General features: G+C 39.2%; 1 protein-coding gene across 4 annotated transcripts; it reads left to right on the top strand.

Moving 5' to 3' along the window:
- The first annotated feature begins 3,660 nt into the window (after nt 1-3,660).
- Nucleotides 3,661-15,354, top strand: MRLN (myoregulin). 4 transcript variants are annotated; one of them, XM_019444223.2, is made up of 4 exons: nt 3,705-4,028; nt 9,128-9,181; nt 13,456-13,567; nt 15,117-15,354. In XM_019444223.2, exons 3-4 carry the CDS (start codon nt 13,489-13,491, stop codon nt 15,275-15,277), a joined length of 240 nt encoding a protein of 79 aa, XP_019299768.1. In that variant the 5' UTR covers nt 3,705-4,028; nt 9,128-9,181; nt 13,456-13,488; the 3' UTR covers nt 15,278-15,354. The 4 variants fall into 4 exon arrangements, with proteins under 4 accessions (XP_019299771.1, XP_019299768.1, XP_019299770.1 ...); XM_019444225.2 differs by lacking the exon at nt 3,705-4,028 and adding an exon at nt 6,087-6,621; XM_019444226.2 differs by lacking the exon at nt 9,128-9,181 and having other exon boundaries at nt 3,661-4,028.
- Nucleotides 15,355-15,590: the final 236 nt, after the last annotated feature.

Here is a 15,590-nt window from a genome sequence, read left to right as displayed (position 1 = left end):
AAAGCATATAGAGAGAGGGAGAAGAGGAGGGGAGTGCCAGATAGAGAATTATTGTTCTGGATCAAATTGTGTCCCCTCTAAAGGTATGTTGATGTCCTGACCCCAGGACCTGTGAATGTGGCCTTATGTAGATTACAGGAGCAGGTGTAATCAAGTTAAGATGAGGTCATTGGGGTGGGCCCTAATCCAATGACTGGGGTCCTTATAAGAGGAGAAGATAGAGACACACAGGCAGAAGGTGACCATGTGGTGACAGAGGCAGAGATTGATGTGTTGCAGCTACAAGCCAGGAAATGCCAAGGATCACCAGCAATCACGCCATGCCAGGATGGGACAAGGAGGAATCTTTTCTTAGAGCCACAGACAGGTTGATTTCAGACTTCCAGCCTCCATGTCTGAGACAAAGAAGGCAGAAAAGACACTACTCCTTGTGTTATTCCTCCAATTCTCCTTGTGCAATCCCAATCCTCCCTCATTCAATTTTCAGTGGAAGAACAGAGGGAACTGCCTTGCAAAATAAACCACCAGAGAAACAGGAAAAACAGAAGCCGTGAAGAAAAGCCAGAAAGCTCTCTTTGCCTGAAATAATCAGTGTGATGCCTTAACGTGTTACAAAAGACATGGATCTAGAGCACAGGATCCACTCACTATTGTGGATCCCATATCCCCAGGACACAGAGGGTCTGAGAAGTCAGCACAAGTAGTGGGGTGAAGACAGTTGGGTCCAAGAGGGATTGTCAGCACTCCATATGAGATATGGCACCAGAAAACTATCAAAGAAAAACAAATCCAGATTCAGGTAAGGAGAGACTATATTTGAAAAGACTGTTGTAAGTGGTTGCCAGGGGCTGGGGCTGGGGGAAAGGGAGAGTGGAGAGTTGCTGTTTAAGGGGTATGGAGTTTCAGTTTTGCAAGATGAAAACGTTCTGGATGTCTGTTGCCCAACAATGTAAATATACTTAACATTGCTGAACTGCACACTTAAAATAATTAAGATGGTGAAGTTTATGATGTACAGATTTGACCACAATTTTGAAAATTCTGAAAATTGTTAAAAAGAAGAGGAAAGGCATAAATGGGGAGGGGTCCTGTTGCAATTCAGAAAACACTCTCACCACAAGATCTACAAGCATCTCAAAGGTCAGGCGGAAAATGGCTTTCTTTTATAAAGAGGAGTAAACAAAGCTAAAAGGACTGCATGTCCACAATTGGGTGAGAGGGTGTGTCATTGGACAATTGATCAGAGAAAGTCTGTGGTCAGCTCATTTTCGGAAGAATTCATGAAGGAAGGGCTTGTGTTCTCATTCAGACGGGTCAAAGTTCAGGGGCTTGTCTGGAGAGGAGAAGCCTGAATAGAGTTTGGTTAAGACACATTGGTATTTTCTCCAGATTAATCAGTGGTAACAAACAGTTCAGCTGACCATTTATGAGACACGGAATGGGAATTTAGAGGTCTGTGTCTGGCCCTGTTGTAGGTGAACAAGGGAGTTACCCAACAGTCTCAGCTAAGTCTTGTTTGAACAAGGCTGGTTTTTTGCAGTAAACCTTTTCCTGGAGCACAGAATGGTGAGTAATTTCTGTTTTTCAGGAGCACAGGATTCAGGTGGAACTCAACATTATCACGCCCTGTACCTGCTCTCGCTCTTCCACCTGACACAAGTTTCTGAGTTGTGAGTGTTTAAAGGAGTGCTCCACCAAAGCTGGCTAGCCCCATCGTCATTCATAAAGCTTCGATAAGTGTGAGCTATTGTTTGCATGTTCCTGGCACCACGCTGAGGACACGATATGCCTTATGTCACTTATTTCTCAAAATAACCTGATTGCGTGAGCAGAGGTTTTAGTTACCATTTCAAAGAGGAAGAAACTGAGGCACAAGAAGAGTAAATGACACTACTAATGTCACATTGCTAATAGCACATAATTAATATATTTGTTTCCTAGGGCTGCAGAGCAAATGACCACAAACTTGGGGGCTTAAAACAACAGAAATTTATGTCTCAGTTTTGTCCGAAATCCAAGTGTCTGCAAGGCTATCCTTTCTCTGAAGTCACTAGGGGAGGATCCTTCCTTGTTTTTTCATAGTTTCTAGTGGTCATCAGCCATTCCTGGTGTTCTGCTGCTTGCAAACAGATCATTCCAGTGCCTGCTTCCTTTGTCACACGGTGTTATCACTGTGTGTCTGTGTCTGAATTTCCCTTTCTGCCTAGGACACCAGTCATTGGGTTAGGGCCCAGTATTATCAACCTTAATCCAGTATGACCTCATCTTAAATTGATTATATGAGGTGGGCCTGGGTGGCTCAGTCGGTTAAGCGCCCGACTTCGGCTCAGTCATGATCTCATGGCTCATAAGTTCGAGCCCTACATCAGGCTCTGTGCTGACAGCTCAGAGCCTGGATCCTGCTTCAGATTCTGTGTCTCTGTCTCTCTCTGCACCTCCCCCACTCACTCTCTGTCTCTCTCTCAAAAATAAACATTAGAAAAAACTTAAAAAAATAAATTGATTATATGAGCAAGGTCCTATTTCTGAATAAGGCCACATTCACAGATGCTGAGAGTTAGGACTTGAACGTATCTTTTTGAGGGACACAATTCAACCCACACCAGTTAATAAGCAATGAAGCTGGGGCTCTGTACCACTCCCTAGTCATCTGCAGAGGGGGATCTTCATGCCCCAGGGATCAGTAAAAGTGACCCTTTAGGTGTGTTAAGGGAATATTAGAATGTCTATTTCAAAATTTCATCTTTTAAAGATTCTCACTTGTGTTTTATGATGTGCATAACGTATTTACAATAGTACATGAATGTGTTCTATAAAGATACATATATTCAGTGGGCACTCCAGAATTGTAACTGATCAGTACAGGAAAAAAAATTAAGGCCCTGTGCTTTCTGTACTCCCTTTACCCATATACTACTTCTTCTCTCAGCAGTTACCTCAGCAAAATAACACTCCACTAATTGTAGTGAGGTATTTTGATTTCCCATCCCCAGAATTTAGTTGAGAAAGGTTTAGTTTGAAAAAAGAACAGTTACCAGGCTTGAGCCAAGATGACAGGCCCCTAGAACACTTATAAGGCAATTTGACAAGATTTTTTCCCTTTAATTTGTATTCTTCAATATTTCAATAACTTTGTCCAATGATGAGTTTTCTTTTAAAACTTCAGACAGATAGGCAGAGCCAGTGTTTAATATATTTTAGGTCTGAAGGCATGCTGTTAATGATCCCGAGAATTTAACATCCATTGCTAGGGGTGGGGGAGACATATCTTTTTTGGCCTGTTTTGAAATATAGTTTTTCAAGAGGAGAACCCCTACAAACCAGTGACCAGGCTGTGATTGTGCTTTCATTCTTCAGACTCTCAATCTATGAGTTCACTTTTATGATACTATTCCAAGATCCATTCCGCCCCTCCCCCACAAGGCACACACATACATACACTTTTTCAGGAATTGTTTTGGGTTCCTAAGGGGGAGAGACTGATATGCTTACAGATAAGCAAATCTCATAATGATAATGTGCATTTGAAAATCCATTTGTTTATGTATTTTCAAAACAGGGGGAAGTCAAAGTAAACAAGGCAAAACGTAGAAATTTGAAAGGGCATTCAGATATCCATGGAAAAGAATAGCTCAGAAGAACAAAGGACAGCGTAACATTAAATGAGTCATTGTGCTTTCCAAGAGAGTAAGACGTTATTTTTGTTAGTTATTGTTTAATTCATAGAACATTTGACATAAGGGTCTATTGATTGCTGGGGTCGGGGAGCTTCTCCCCTCTAATGGTTTGTTCCGGCTCTTATGTGGGCCTAAGTGTATTTTTGTTATAAGTTATCCACCTGTGCCTGTCAGTTCCTTCCCATTTGCCTCCTCCCGTGACAGTTTGGCTCATGTTTCTTCATAAAGCTCTAAGCCAGTTATTAATAACAGCCCAGTGAGCCTTCTGATCCACCTAAGAGCATATGGTGTTTTTCACAAAAGAGAGATCATCTCCTTGACTTTGGACTTCACCTATTGAGACCCTGTACAGTAAGTTTTGGTTTTTAAAATATACGGCATTGGAAAATGTTGATGTAGGAGGGAAGTTTAGTGTAACCCCTGTTTGCTTCTCGTAGGGGGACAATACAGAAAGCTAAAACTGGGATTCCTAAAGACCATTTCCCCTCACTTTGTTTCAACAGCTCTCCAATTTTTGGACAGCTTGTTGTAGATTAATGAATTAGAATTGTATTCCTTTCATTTCCTTCTGGCTAAAAAAAGGCAGGGCAAGAAGAAAGGGATTAATAATTCCTAAATTATTCAACCACACCTTGTGATATGTTTGGTATTCCTATAGCTCTGGTGGTTTCGAAGTGGAACCTCACATATGGGAAGTGTGTGCAAGGGAGAGCTGGACGGGAGACATGGGTCTTGTCATTTTCCCATGTTTCAGATTTGGTTCAGACACGGCACCTGTCTTGTTCCAGCGATTCATTGCCTTCTTGTTTTAGCCAAATGCTTTGTCTTTGCAGCCTCCTTTATAATGGTTGCTTCTGAGAGTCCTGAAAAGTAGGTCACGGTGTTTTCTGTCTGGAAAAGGAGGACCTTGAAGCTCAGAAAGGCCAATGCCCTTCTCAGTCCTTGTGTGCCGACCTGAAACTGGACAATCCAGTCATTCTTCAGGACCACGGACTAATATAGTTTCTTGTTTTGGCTACATATTTTCAGTGTCCTTTAACATGTGTATCAGGCTTCTAAATAAAATGTGTAAAGAAGACACAAGAGTGAATTGGAAGGAGGCAGATGATGGCCTGGTGTTGAACCCTGGCTTGGATCGCTGACAAATTGTGTGAGCTTAAGCAAGTACTCAACCTCTCTGAGCCTCAGTTTCCTCATTCATAAAATGAGAGTCATAACTTCTTTTATAAGGGAGTGGGGTTTACTCGTAATGTATATAAATGGCCAAGTATTATAACATTATTTATGAAATCCCTCATTTGAATTTGTCCTGAATCTTCTTTATATCTCTTGTTTGTTTCAAATTCAGGTCTAGGGCCCCCAGTGTGGTCTTTGGTGGGAAATACTAATCTAAATGGTAGAGACAATAATTTGTTTTTACTGTTTTTAAGAACTTCATCTTTAGGATGGGTAAGCCATGTGAATGTTGAAGATGGCATATGGTTAGCTGTTAGGGACATTAGGCTCTAGCTAAGATCAATGATGGCAACAAACTTCCCCAAACAACCTCACATGTAGGCTATTATTTCCATAAACTTACCTGATCTACGTTAACCAGCATTCTAAAATTTTTCCTTTGGTTATGTACTTCTGTGGTCTGAAGGGACCAGTTCTTCCCCATTGCTAGATCGATTCTGTGACTAGATGAGACAGAAAGAAAGGTTGTCTCAAAGAGTACCTGCTTCCCAAAGTGTTCCCTTGTAACTCAGGGTATGAGGTTTCTTCTTTCCTCTACGGACTTTCATTATGCACAAGTTTATTTCATTCCTATTGTGTGCAAGACATAGAGCCAGGTTACAATGCTTCAATGAGCTCTGATGGTACTAGAAGAAAGAAGTCATTTCACGAGTGATTTTGCTACCAGTCAGAATGGGCTTGTTTCATGGGACATGAGAAGTACACGCAGAATACAGACAGGGCCCAGACTCCACAGGGCCTTCACATGCAAAACTGATTCACCAAAAACAGACATTATTGGTTGCACATCGCCTTGGAAGGCTGTACATTCTTGGAAAGCGATTCAGAGGCTTTCAGGGCTCCTCTTTGTGTTCAACTTCTAAGTAATGAGCTGGAAAGGCATAGAAGAGTCGCACCTTAAAGTTGCATTTCATCCTCACCCCTCTACCCCCCCACCTCCCTGATCATTTCTTTTTTTTTTTTTTTTTCAACGTTTATTTATTTTTGGGACAGAGAGAGACAGAGCATGAACGGGGGAGGGACAGAGAGAGAGGGAGACACAGAATCGGAAACAGGCTCCAGGCTCTGAGCCATCAGCCCAGAGCCTGACGTGGGGCTCGAACTCACAGACCGTGAGATCGTGACCTGGCTGAAGTCGGACGCTCAACCGACTGCGCCACCCAGGCGCCCCACTCCCTGATCATTTCTTAACTCAGCACCTATTTTTCTCTCAGGTCTGTGCTAAATGCTGGAAATATAATTCTGCCTTAAAAAAGGCCACAGACTTTCATTTAACTTGAAATTCTGTTCTCCAACCTAGCCATTTACCTTCTCAGCTAAACTGGACTCCGAAAAGCACTTAGCTGGTTTCTGAAATCAAATCTGTACCTTAATGAATAAAAAATTGCCACCAGTGAATTTATGCAGAGTGTGTGTTGCAGGCCAAGAAAGTAGTTTGAAAGGTTTTGCCAGATGCTTTTTAGAACTCCCACAGGCGCAGACATTCTCCACTCTCCTCCACTTGCCAGCCCCCGACTCGGAGCGGCACTGCTTTGGCTCTATGAATTCTGCAGGTGAAAAACACAGACCTAACAGACATCCCCGGTCTCACTCCTGCTTCCTCACATCATGGCAGGACACACATTGGATGCACTGCTGTGCTGGGGCTTCCTGCTGAAACGGTGCAGGGCTGGCCCCCAGCCAGGCTCTGGGCAGTTCATCGGGCCTGGTAAGTGTGCTCTACAGCAGTGATTCATGAAGAGGGTTGGGGAATTTGGCAGGGAGAAGGTTGATAACATTTTGATTATTTTGGTTCCAGAAGATTTCTTCATATTAAATGCCTGTAACTGGGCAATTTATGTCTTCTTAGGGGCCATGCACAAACTCCTATTTGGGGCAGGAATGTGGCAGTGGGAAATCTCAACCTTCAGAAGTCTTGTAATGGATGATTAGCAAGAGATGTTGGTTCGTGTGTAGAAAAATAGCTCATTTTAGGGCCAAGATATGTACTTAAAACATTTGAGGAATGGTCATGGATTGCCCAGGAAGGCCCAAACTTCACAGATCTGGGAATCCCACCTGCCCCCACCCCACTGGGGATCAGGTGGACCATCGTGAGTGCTGCCAGGCAAGCCAGCACCCTGCTGCCCACATGTCTGCACACCTGCCTCAACTTCCTGGGCCTTTCCTGTCTAGGTCCTTTGGTTTCCTCTCATTCATCTGAGTCACTCTTCTCTTCCCTGTAGTTGGGCTGTGGGGAAGTGGCCATTTTTCTGATTCTGCTGCTTCACTGTAATAACCTCTACTGTATCAAGTGCGAGGTGGCATGCTGGGCTCTTGGCTTACCTTTTTACCAGTCCTGAGATACTGCAGTGGCTAAAGCTTTGGAGCCAGACAGACCTTCATCCAAATATCTGGTTGTCCCTGGTGTGTGACCTTGAGTAGTTTATTTAACCTCTCTGCTCTTCAGTTTCCCTAACTAAGGTAATAGGAGTGCTAATTACTCACGATATAAGGTTTTATGAGATTTAAATCAAAGCATTTGCAGGCCCTTCCTAACAATAGTTAGATAGTTACAAATAAAATCCTTTCAACTCCCTGCAAGACAGATGTTATCTTTGCTCTCCAGATAAGGTAGCAGATGAGGTTAATGCCAGGTCCAAGGCTACAGGGTAATACTAGCCAGAACCAGGATCTAAAACCAGTTCCGTCTGGCTCTAAAACCTATGCTCTGTCTTCGCTCTCCTCTGTTGACTGACCATCTGTGACAAAATGTACTTTTTTTTTTTTTTCAATTGAAGTCCACTTTGTCAAGTTCTGGCCTCATGAGTCTGACCTGCCAAGTGTTCCAGTTTTCACTTGTGACTTACTTTGTTTTAGACTCTCTGGTCTTACCTTGGCCTGTATCAAAGAATTTCGGAGGTAATGAAGGTAGAACCTCTCTAAGTGGCCAAGTCTGGTGAAATGCAGAATCCAATTTATCTCAAATGTCAGAAAACTGCTGAGACAATTATGATAGTACTTCTTAACAAAAGTATCTGTGGAGCCTCAGGCAAGCTGCTGTACTTCCTGTACTTCTCTGGGCCTCGTTTGTCCAAGGGGAAGTTTACGGAATTTCAGAAATCTCTTCCAGTGCCAACATTTCCACGCATATTTCAGGCCTTTATCTACTATTGTTTTTCTTAGCTGGAAAGAGAAAAATCTGTTGGAAATCCTGTCTTAATCAGGAAACAAGGAACAACAATTGTGCCTGCAAACATTTAAGTGTAAATCCATATGCTGCTTATTATGATTCTCATTCAACAAGCTTTGTCTCATACAAGACTCATCATTGCTGAATTAATTTCTCAGATTTGTGTTCAATTTCCTTTCTTACATGATTCAGCTTTGGGCAGAATCTAATTGAGCCTTACCTAGTTCAGAAAATGCAACTTGAACACAAATTTTAGAAACTTACCTAACACACAAAATCCATTTGACTAGGCCTGAGTTTTTAGTTAACTTCTGAAAGACTCAAATTTGAAGAGTTGCTTGCCACACCAGCATCCATTTCTGGAGTCTTAAAGGGGCAAATCTCCATTATGCTGTAGAAATGGTAGCCATCCCAACAAGTCATTCCTATCCTAAAATCCCATATTGCTGGTGCCACATTTTTGTTGCCTTCCAACAACTTGACTTGGTTCCCTAATTACAAGCAAAAAACAAATACAGAAGCAAAAACACTAGCAAGACATAGCTCCCATATGACTTATCAAGTTTCTAAAAGATAATTTTATTGAACATAAGTTTTATGAGAAAGATATTTTCCATTTAGAGACAAACAGAAGACACCCAACTTTGAGATTTTATTTTTAAAATATTTTCTGGAAAGGTACACTTAATATATGTGTTTTTCTTATTGTAATTGTCATTTAAACAAAGTGAATTTTCAGTCTTCTGAAAAAGCCTCTACTTTACGTGCAGTTATTAAATCGTTATTTGTTGAAGATGAATTGGTGTCATATACTACAAGGCACTGGGATCCAGGGTGGGTAACGTCATCTTCACTTGCTAGGAAGCCAGCAACAGCCTATGGGGTGGTCTATGCAAACAAATGAATATAATACTAGGTAGTGAAGTGCAATGTCATAGACGACCTGTCTTAAATTCTGCCTGAGGAAGTCAGGATGGATCACAGAGGGGGTTATGCTGGGTTTCAAAGGATGAGTAAACGTGCCATGGTTTTGTGTGTTTAGGTGTTTAAGGAGAACCTGAGAAGAATGATTCATTCAAGGGATACCATCTAGGAGGTAATATGCTAGAATATAATTAATAATAGTTATCGCTGCTTGTTATGTGTACTTGCCAGGCATAAGTATCATCTCATTTCATTCTCATACTGCCCTAAGAAATAAGTACTATTATTTTCATCCCCTTTTTATAGAAGGGCTAAGGCACAGAGTTCATATAATTTGTCCAAGGTCTCATGGTAAGTAGCAGATTTGAATGAAACCTCATCAGTGTGATTTCAGACCCGTCTCTCAACCACTATGGGCTGAAAACATTCTTGTTATTTCTTTGTATAGCTAATGTTAAGGAGGTCATGGGGAAACGCTTGTCAGTCACAAGTTGATCAGTGTGTAGATAGCAAAGTAATAATAAACAAGAATAAAATTGCAAATAAGAGAGCTAATAAAATAGGTTTCAAAACCTCTGCTTTCAGCAAACCTGGTTGCTAGACAGTAAGCTCACATTGGTAGTCTGTGAGTGCTTACAAAGACCAGATTATTTTGATGTGAATAAATGAACAACTGGCTGTTGTATAGATATCTTGGCAAGTTCAGGGTTCTCATTCTCAGAATTGCAAGACTGTCTAGCCCATTATTCGACCAGCAGTTTATACACAGAAAGGAGCCAGGACCAAAGAGGAAGAGTAGTCATTAATAATTACGTGTGGGTATTTCCGTTTCAGTATGGTCAATTTCCATTGTAATACATATCTTTTCGAAAGTAACTTGTCTTTCTTTTTTATTTTTTAATGTTTATTTATTTATTTATTTTGAAAGAGAGAGACAAAGACAGTATGAGCAGGAGAGGGGCAGAGAGAGAGGGGGAGAGAGAGAATCCCAGGCAGGCTCCAAGCTGTCAGCACAGAGCCTGGATGCAAGGCTCAAACCCACGAACTGTGAGATTGTGACCTGAGTTGAAATGAAAAGTTGGCTGCTCAACTGACTGAGCCACCTTGTGCCCCTCAAAAGTAACTTTTCATTTGAAAACACTAACAAATCTGTGTAGTTGAAAGATGGTGCCATCTGGGGACTAGAGTCCTGGCTTAGTAGAATCTAGGATCCAGCACACAATACTGCGTGGCCTTGGATAGTTGCTACATCTCCTAATAGCACATAATCACAGCCTGGCACATGCTAGACCCTCAATAAATAGTAATTATTGTATTTTACTTAAGTGACCTATTAAATAAAAATGGACAGATTTCCATTATTTGTCATTTTTCAACATGTATCTCCAGGGAACTTTGGTCAATATTATCTTGACCATTAGATACTGATGGAAACATGAGTAGGATTAGCAAATTCTTGTCAAAAAAGGAAATATTTTTGAAACATGACTCAAGAGTTTAAGACTATAAACTTTAATCCAATGAAAAGTGTTTTTCTTTTGATTGAAAATGAGACTTTCCAAAGTATGTTCTGTTCTTTGTCTTGACCAAGAATCCGTGCCTAATAAGGGGAAATAGTAGAGGTTGAAAGAAGTTGAAAAAATGGTGAGCCTTACTGGAGGGCCAAGCCATTTAGCAAATGCATTCTTCTTGTGGTCATAGAAGTCAGAGTTGATTTGAGAAGCCCCATTTTATTTAAAAACAAGACTGTAAAGGTTTTAAAGGCAAGAGCGTACAAGCTGATGGCAGGGTGAAGAACAAGGAATACAGTGAAATTCAACTTCCAGAGACCAAAGTTTGTTGTTACTCTTCATTTGTCTAACTTACTTTGTGGGATACCACTTTTCAACCATTCAGTAAACAATGAACAGGTCAATTTGAATTAGATTATTTGAACTATTAGTGGGGTCAGAAGATAAAATAAATACAAGTTTAAAAAACTAGATAACAGAGTATTTTCAGTACAACATTCTATAAAATAATAAATTGATTCCCACTTCCTTCTGGAAATAGGGAAAAGAAAGGTAGGTAGAGGCATTCAAATGAGATGATAAATAATTTGGAGTCATCTGAAATTTCAACATGAAATATATTTGGCCCAGGATAATCTTGGATGTCTTACATCAGAAATTGGAGGTGATATTATTTTAATTATGATTTTTAAATACCACGTTCAAGATAAGACCATGGTCTTGAGATAGTCACATTCAATATGTTATAGCATACTTCTAGAAGTGTCCTAATTTGTTTGAAATTTGTATTTTGGGTGCATGTTATAGCCAATAAAAAACACTAGCAATCACTTTTTTCCCCCTGAAAGTTGCTGTTAAATAGTTTTTCCCCCAAAAGGAATGTCCCTCCAATCCTGGAGAAAAAAAACATCTGATTATGAAGCTTCTAGGTAAGTAAGAACCAATTAGGCAAAATGTAAATCAAAGAGTAGTTACACTCATAGTTTTAATCCACAGTAAAATCTGAGTGCATCAGTAAACTTGCGATGTTACAAATCTGCATCCTTCCACTGATTTAGATCTTGAAACAGATCTATCATCAAGCAGAAGAACCAAACAGGAAATGCCCATATTCCTGTTTATCATGAGCACTTTGAGACAAGAACATGTTCTTTAGCCACAGACTTAGAATGAACTCAAGGAAAATTAAATTTGTCAGTGAAACATTTTAATTAAAAATATGTTATTTGTACTTTTTCACATAAGTTGCATATTGTCATTAAAATGTTTCACTGATAGATCTAATTTTCCCAAGTTCATACTTGTTTAAGTGATTGTTTTGACAAAAAATCAGTATACATTACTTTTCATTATATGGAAAAGGAAGAAGACTGGCAGTTTTGAAACTACTTTCCTTATTTTCTAAGGGAAGCAACATCCTTTTAAACGAAAATGTGAGAAATGGAAAAAGCACGGATAAAAAATCACAGAGTCCTTCCTTCCAAACTCAGGCTCTGTGATCATTTATAGATCTTTCTCGGTTTTCTTTTCTTTTTAATTATTTCACTTGTGAAGTCTAACATACATATAGAAAAGCACATAAAACTTACATGTACTGTTTGTCAAGTGGTTAAAAAGTGATTGCCAGTGTAACCGCCACACAGGGCAAGAAATGAAACGGTGCTGGATGTGTCTCAACCGGCCACAACTTCCCCCCACTCACTGACCACTATCCTGACTTATGGTAGCCAATCCCTTGCTTTTCTTGATAAATTTACCTCCAACACTGTTGCCATCTGCATATGCACCCCTAAACTGTGCACTTTTAGCTGTTTCTTTGCTTTATGTATCTGTACACTGTGTATTTCTTTGGTGCCTTGCTTTTTAAAACTTCAATATTGTGATTGTAAAATTACCCCTGCTGTTGTGTTAGTTGTAGCTTAATTTTCATTATTGAATAATATTCCATTATATGAATTTATCTATTTATGTACTAATGGGCGTTTGGGTTGTTTCTAAGTGGAGAATATTGTGAACAATATTTGGATCTGTGTCCTGGTGCAGGATATCCATGCCTAGGGTATATGTCTAGGAGTGTAATGGGTGGTCATAAGGGATGGCTTTTAATGTTATTTAAATATTTAAACATAATTTTCTAAGTAGCATTTTTATTATCTCATAGTTGCAATAACCATCATTTCATTGGATACATAATCTTTCATTTGTGCCTAAATTTTACAGCCTGGTCTTTTGTAATAAATGTACTCCTCCACTTTCTAACTTGTTCATAAAAGTAATACAAAGTCTGAAAACTTATAGAATTTATAGCAGACACACAAGTGCATGGGTTATGGTCTTACATAAAGAGTTGTCATAGAAGATACTGAAACAAATATATTTAGAATAATTTTTAGGGAAGTTTTTAATTGAGTGGTGTTTGACTTATAACACTGCATAAGTTTGAGGTGTACGACATATTGATTTGATACATTTAAATTGCAGTATGATTGCCATAGTAGTAATAGCTAACACCTTTATCACATCACATAATTATCATTTCTTCTAGTATTGAAAACAATTAAAACCTGGTCTCTTAGCAAGTTTAATGTTTATAATATAGTTTTATTGTCCATAATCACTGTACTGTGTTTTAGGTTTCCGAACTTACTTAGTAGTTCCAAGTATTTATCTTTAAACATCTCTGCCATTCTGCCACCCCCTGAGAATTGTTGTTTAAAAAGTATGGTGAATGTTTGCCAATTCCTGTACAGAATTGCTGTACAATTCTGTGATAAATTAGACTTTAACTGTCATATTTTCCAAAGTCCACTCTTTGAGCTCCCCTTTCTGACTTCTTTGAGAGTAATTTTAGAGTTTCTCCAAGTAGGCTCCCTGGTCCTCCACTTCATACACAACCTCACTATCCAATAAAACCTTTTAATGTGCTTTGACACAGGAACCAAGGTTGCTAAGAGACCACCTGTGCTGAATGCACTTTGTTCTAGCAAAAGCTTACAGAGAGAAAACCAAGGAGCCGTGTTATCTACCACTACCCGGGATTAAATCAGGTGAGAAAAGGTTTCTACTCACTCTTCAGTCCCCACCAGCTGTCTGGTCTTTTTCTCACTTCCTATTTTGGTCTCTTGCTGTTGTTGAAGGAAATTCAAGGTGCCCCTCAGAACACAGATTAAAGAAGTACAAGCTTGGGGCCATGGCTATAGGAGGGAAGGAAAGGCATTTTGTAAATCCATATATTATTCTCACCCTTTGTTTCTGAAACATAGGCAAAAGGAATTGTTGAATGTCGGGGAAATTCTAGGTGTTTACTTTGCTAGTGACTGCTGTGTAATTTGGAGCATGCCATTCCCTCCTCCAGGAATGGGGCTGGTTACTACAGAAATTAACCAAGGCTGCTAGGATGGAAGAAGGTAACACTGCACAAACCTCATTTATCCACCGCCCCCCCTCATTCTCTCTTGCAACTCAACCTGCCTTTTGTTTTTTTAGTAAAAATAGCAAAAAATATTTTCCTACCCCAATATTGCCACTTTAAATTTTTTTTTTAAAGTTTATTTATTTATTTTGAGAGAGACAGAGACAGCATGAGTTAGGGAGGAGAGAAGCGAGAGGGAGAGAGAAGTCCCAAGCAGGCTCCACGCCGTCAGCATAGAGCCGGATGCAGGACTTGAACTCACGAACAGTGAGAACATGACCTGAGCAGGAACCAAGAGTGGGATGCTTAACCAACTGAACCGCCCAGGCGCCTCCCCAATATTGCCACTTTTAAAAAGTACTGATGCTCCTTTTAAGTCGAGTATATAAAAGGAACTTTGATGCAAGGCTTTGAAAATCACTTCATTTATTTGACCTTGCATTCCTGAAAAAGGAGTTCAGAATGGTTCTAAACTCCCTACTTGACAGGCATTTGGTAAGATGTTCTAACAGTGTGCTAAACAGAGAGCATGCTAATACCTTTTAAAATTCCATAATACTTTTTAGAAAGCATTTTAAAGTAAAATACTTTATTTTTAAAAATTATTTGGTTAACACAGAAATGTGGAGGAAATTAAATGTTTGATGTTTTATTAAGTGACCAAAATAATGAGAGAGAGGATCTTGAGGAAAGATCAAGAAAATTAAAAAGACCTTTTGCTGTTTAATTAAAAAAAAATTTATCATCTACCTTTTTCCATGTGTCCAAATTCTCATTTCCCTTTAATACTGTCCATACAAGTTGGAAGAATGGCAATTTCACCAATGCCAATATAAATGATTGTAAATAACTTTGCAGAGAAGATTTCATGACTAGACTACTGATAACATGATAAGAAAGTGGTCATTCTGATAGCTCCTTGAGCTGTTTCTTTTTAGAAAGAAAGGCATGTTTGCCATGTAGAGAAATGTATGATTATGATATAAAATGGCCAAAATGAATGGATGGAAAATATTTTAATTCATTAGGGAGCAAAGTATTTTAATTTATTAGTGGGTTACAGATGTGTATGGATGTTTCCTCATTACTATTTTTTTTTTACAGTGCAAATATTCAATTGAGTTTAAAGGATCAAGATTATAAATATATTTATTGGAGGATATTTTTCTCTTTCTTTCCCCTAGGGAGCAAGAGCAGCCTGGATATGACGTGTAAAAACTGGATATTAATGTCTACTACTCCTCCCACAAGTCTGGAGAATGAAATTGTTGGAAGACTCCTAAAAATTTTATTTGTTATCTTTGTTGACTGTATGTCTATTATATATGTTGCTATAACTTCCTAGAGAGCCTACTTTCCTTACTTTACATGTAAATTTCACATTAATTCTAGTGAATAAAAATTTGGAGTTTAATATGTTGAGTGATTTTGATCTCCAATTGTTTTAGAAGCCAATAGGACATTACAATAAAAATAATACTGTGTATTGTTTACTACCTTAAGATTTATAAAACATCATAAAAATTGACATGGAGGTATTTTGTTTCTAAAAAGCTATATTACTGAGTCATAAAACTTCTTGATTTTTTTTAAATATGAAATTTATTGCCAAATTGGTTTCCATACAACACCCAGTGCTCATCCCAAAAGGTGCCTTC

Source organism: Panthera pardus, unplaced genomic scaffold (genome assembly GCF_024362965.1).
Source record: "Panthera pardus isolate Hobbes unplaced genomic scaffold, ASM2436296v1 HiC_scaffold_22, whole genome shotgun sequence".
In the NCBI taxonomy this organism is placed as follows: domain Eukaryota; kingdom Metazoa; phylum Chordata; class Mammalia; order Carnivora; family Felidae; genus Panthera; species Panthera pardus.
This window is presented reverse-complemented; position numbering and strand designations above follow the sequence as displayed.

Bases quoted from the DNA above. Each gene is read 5' to 3' on its own strand.
- MRLN (XM_019444226.2), top strand. From the start codon at position 13,489: ATGCACTTTGTTCTAGCAAAAGCTTACAGAGAGAAAACCAAGGAGCCG. The intron at 13,568-15,116 runs GTGAGAAAAGGT...TCTTTCCCCTAG, and splicing joins ACTACCCGGGATTAAATCAG to GGAGCAAGAGCAGCCTGGAT.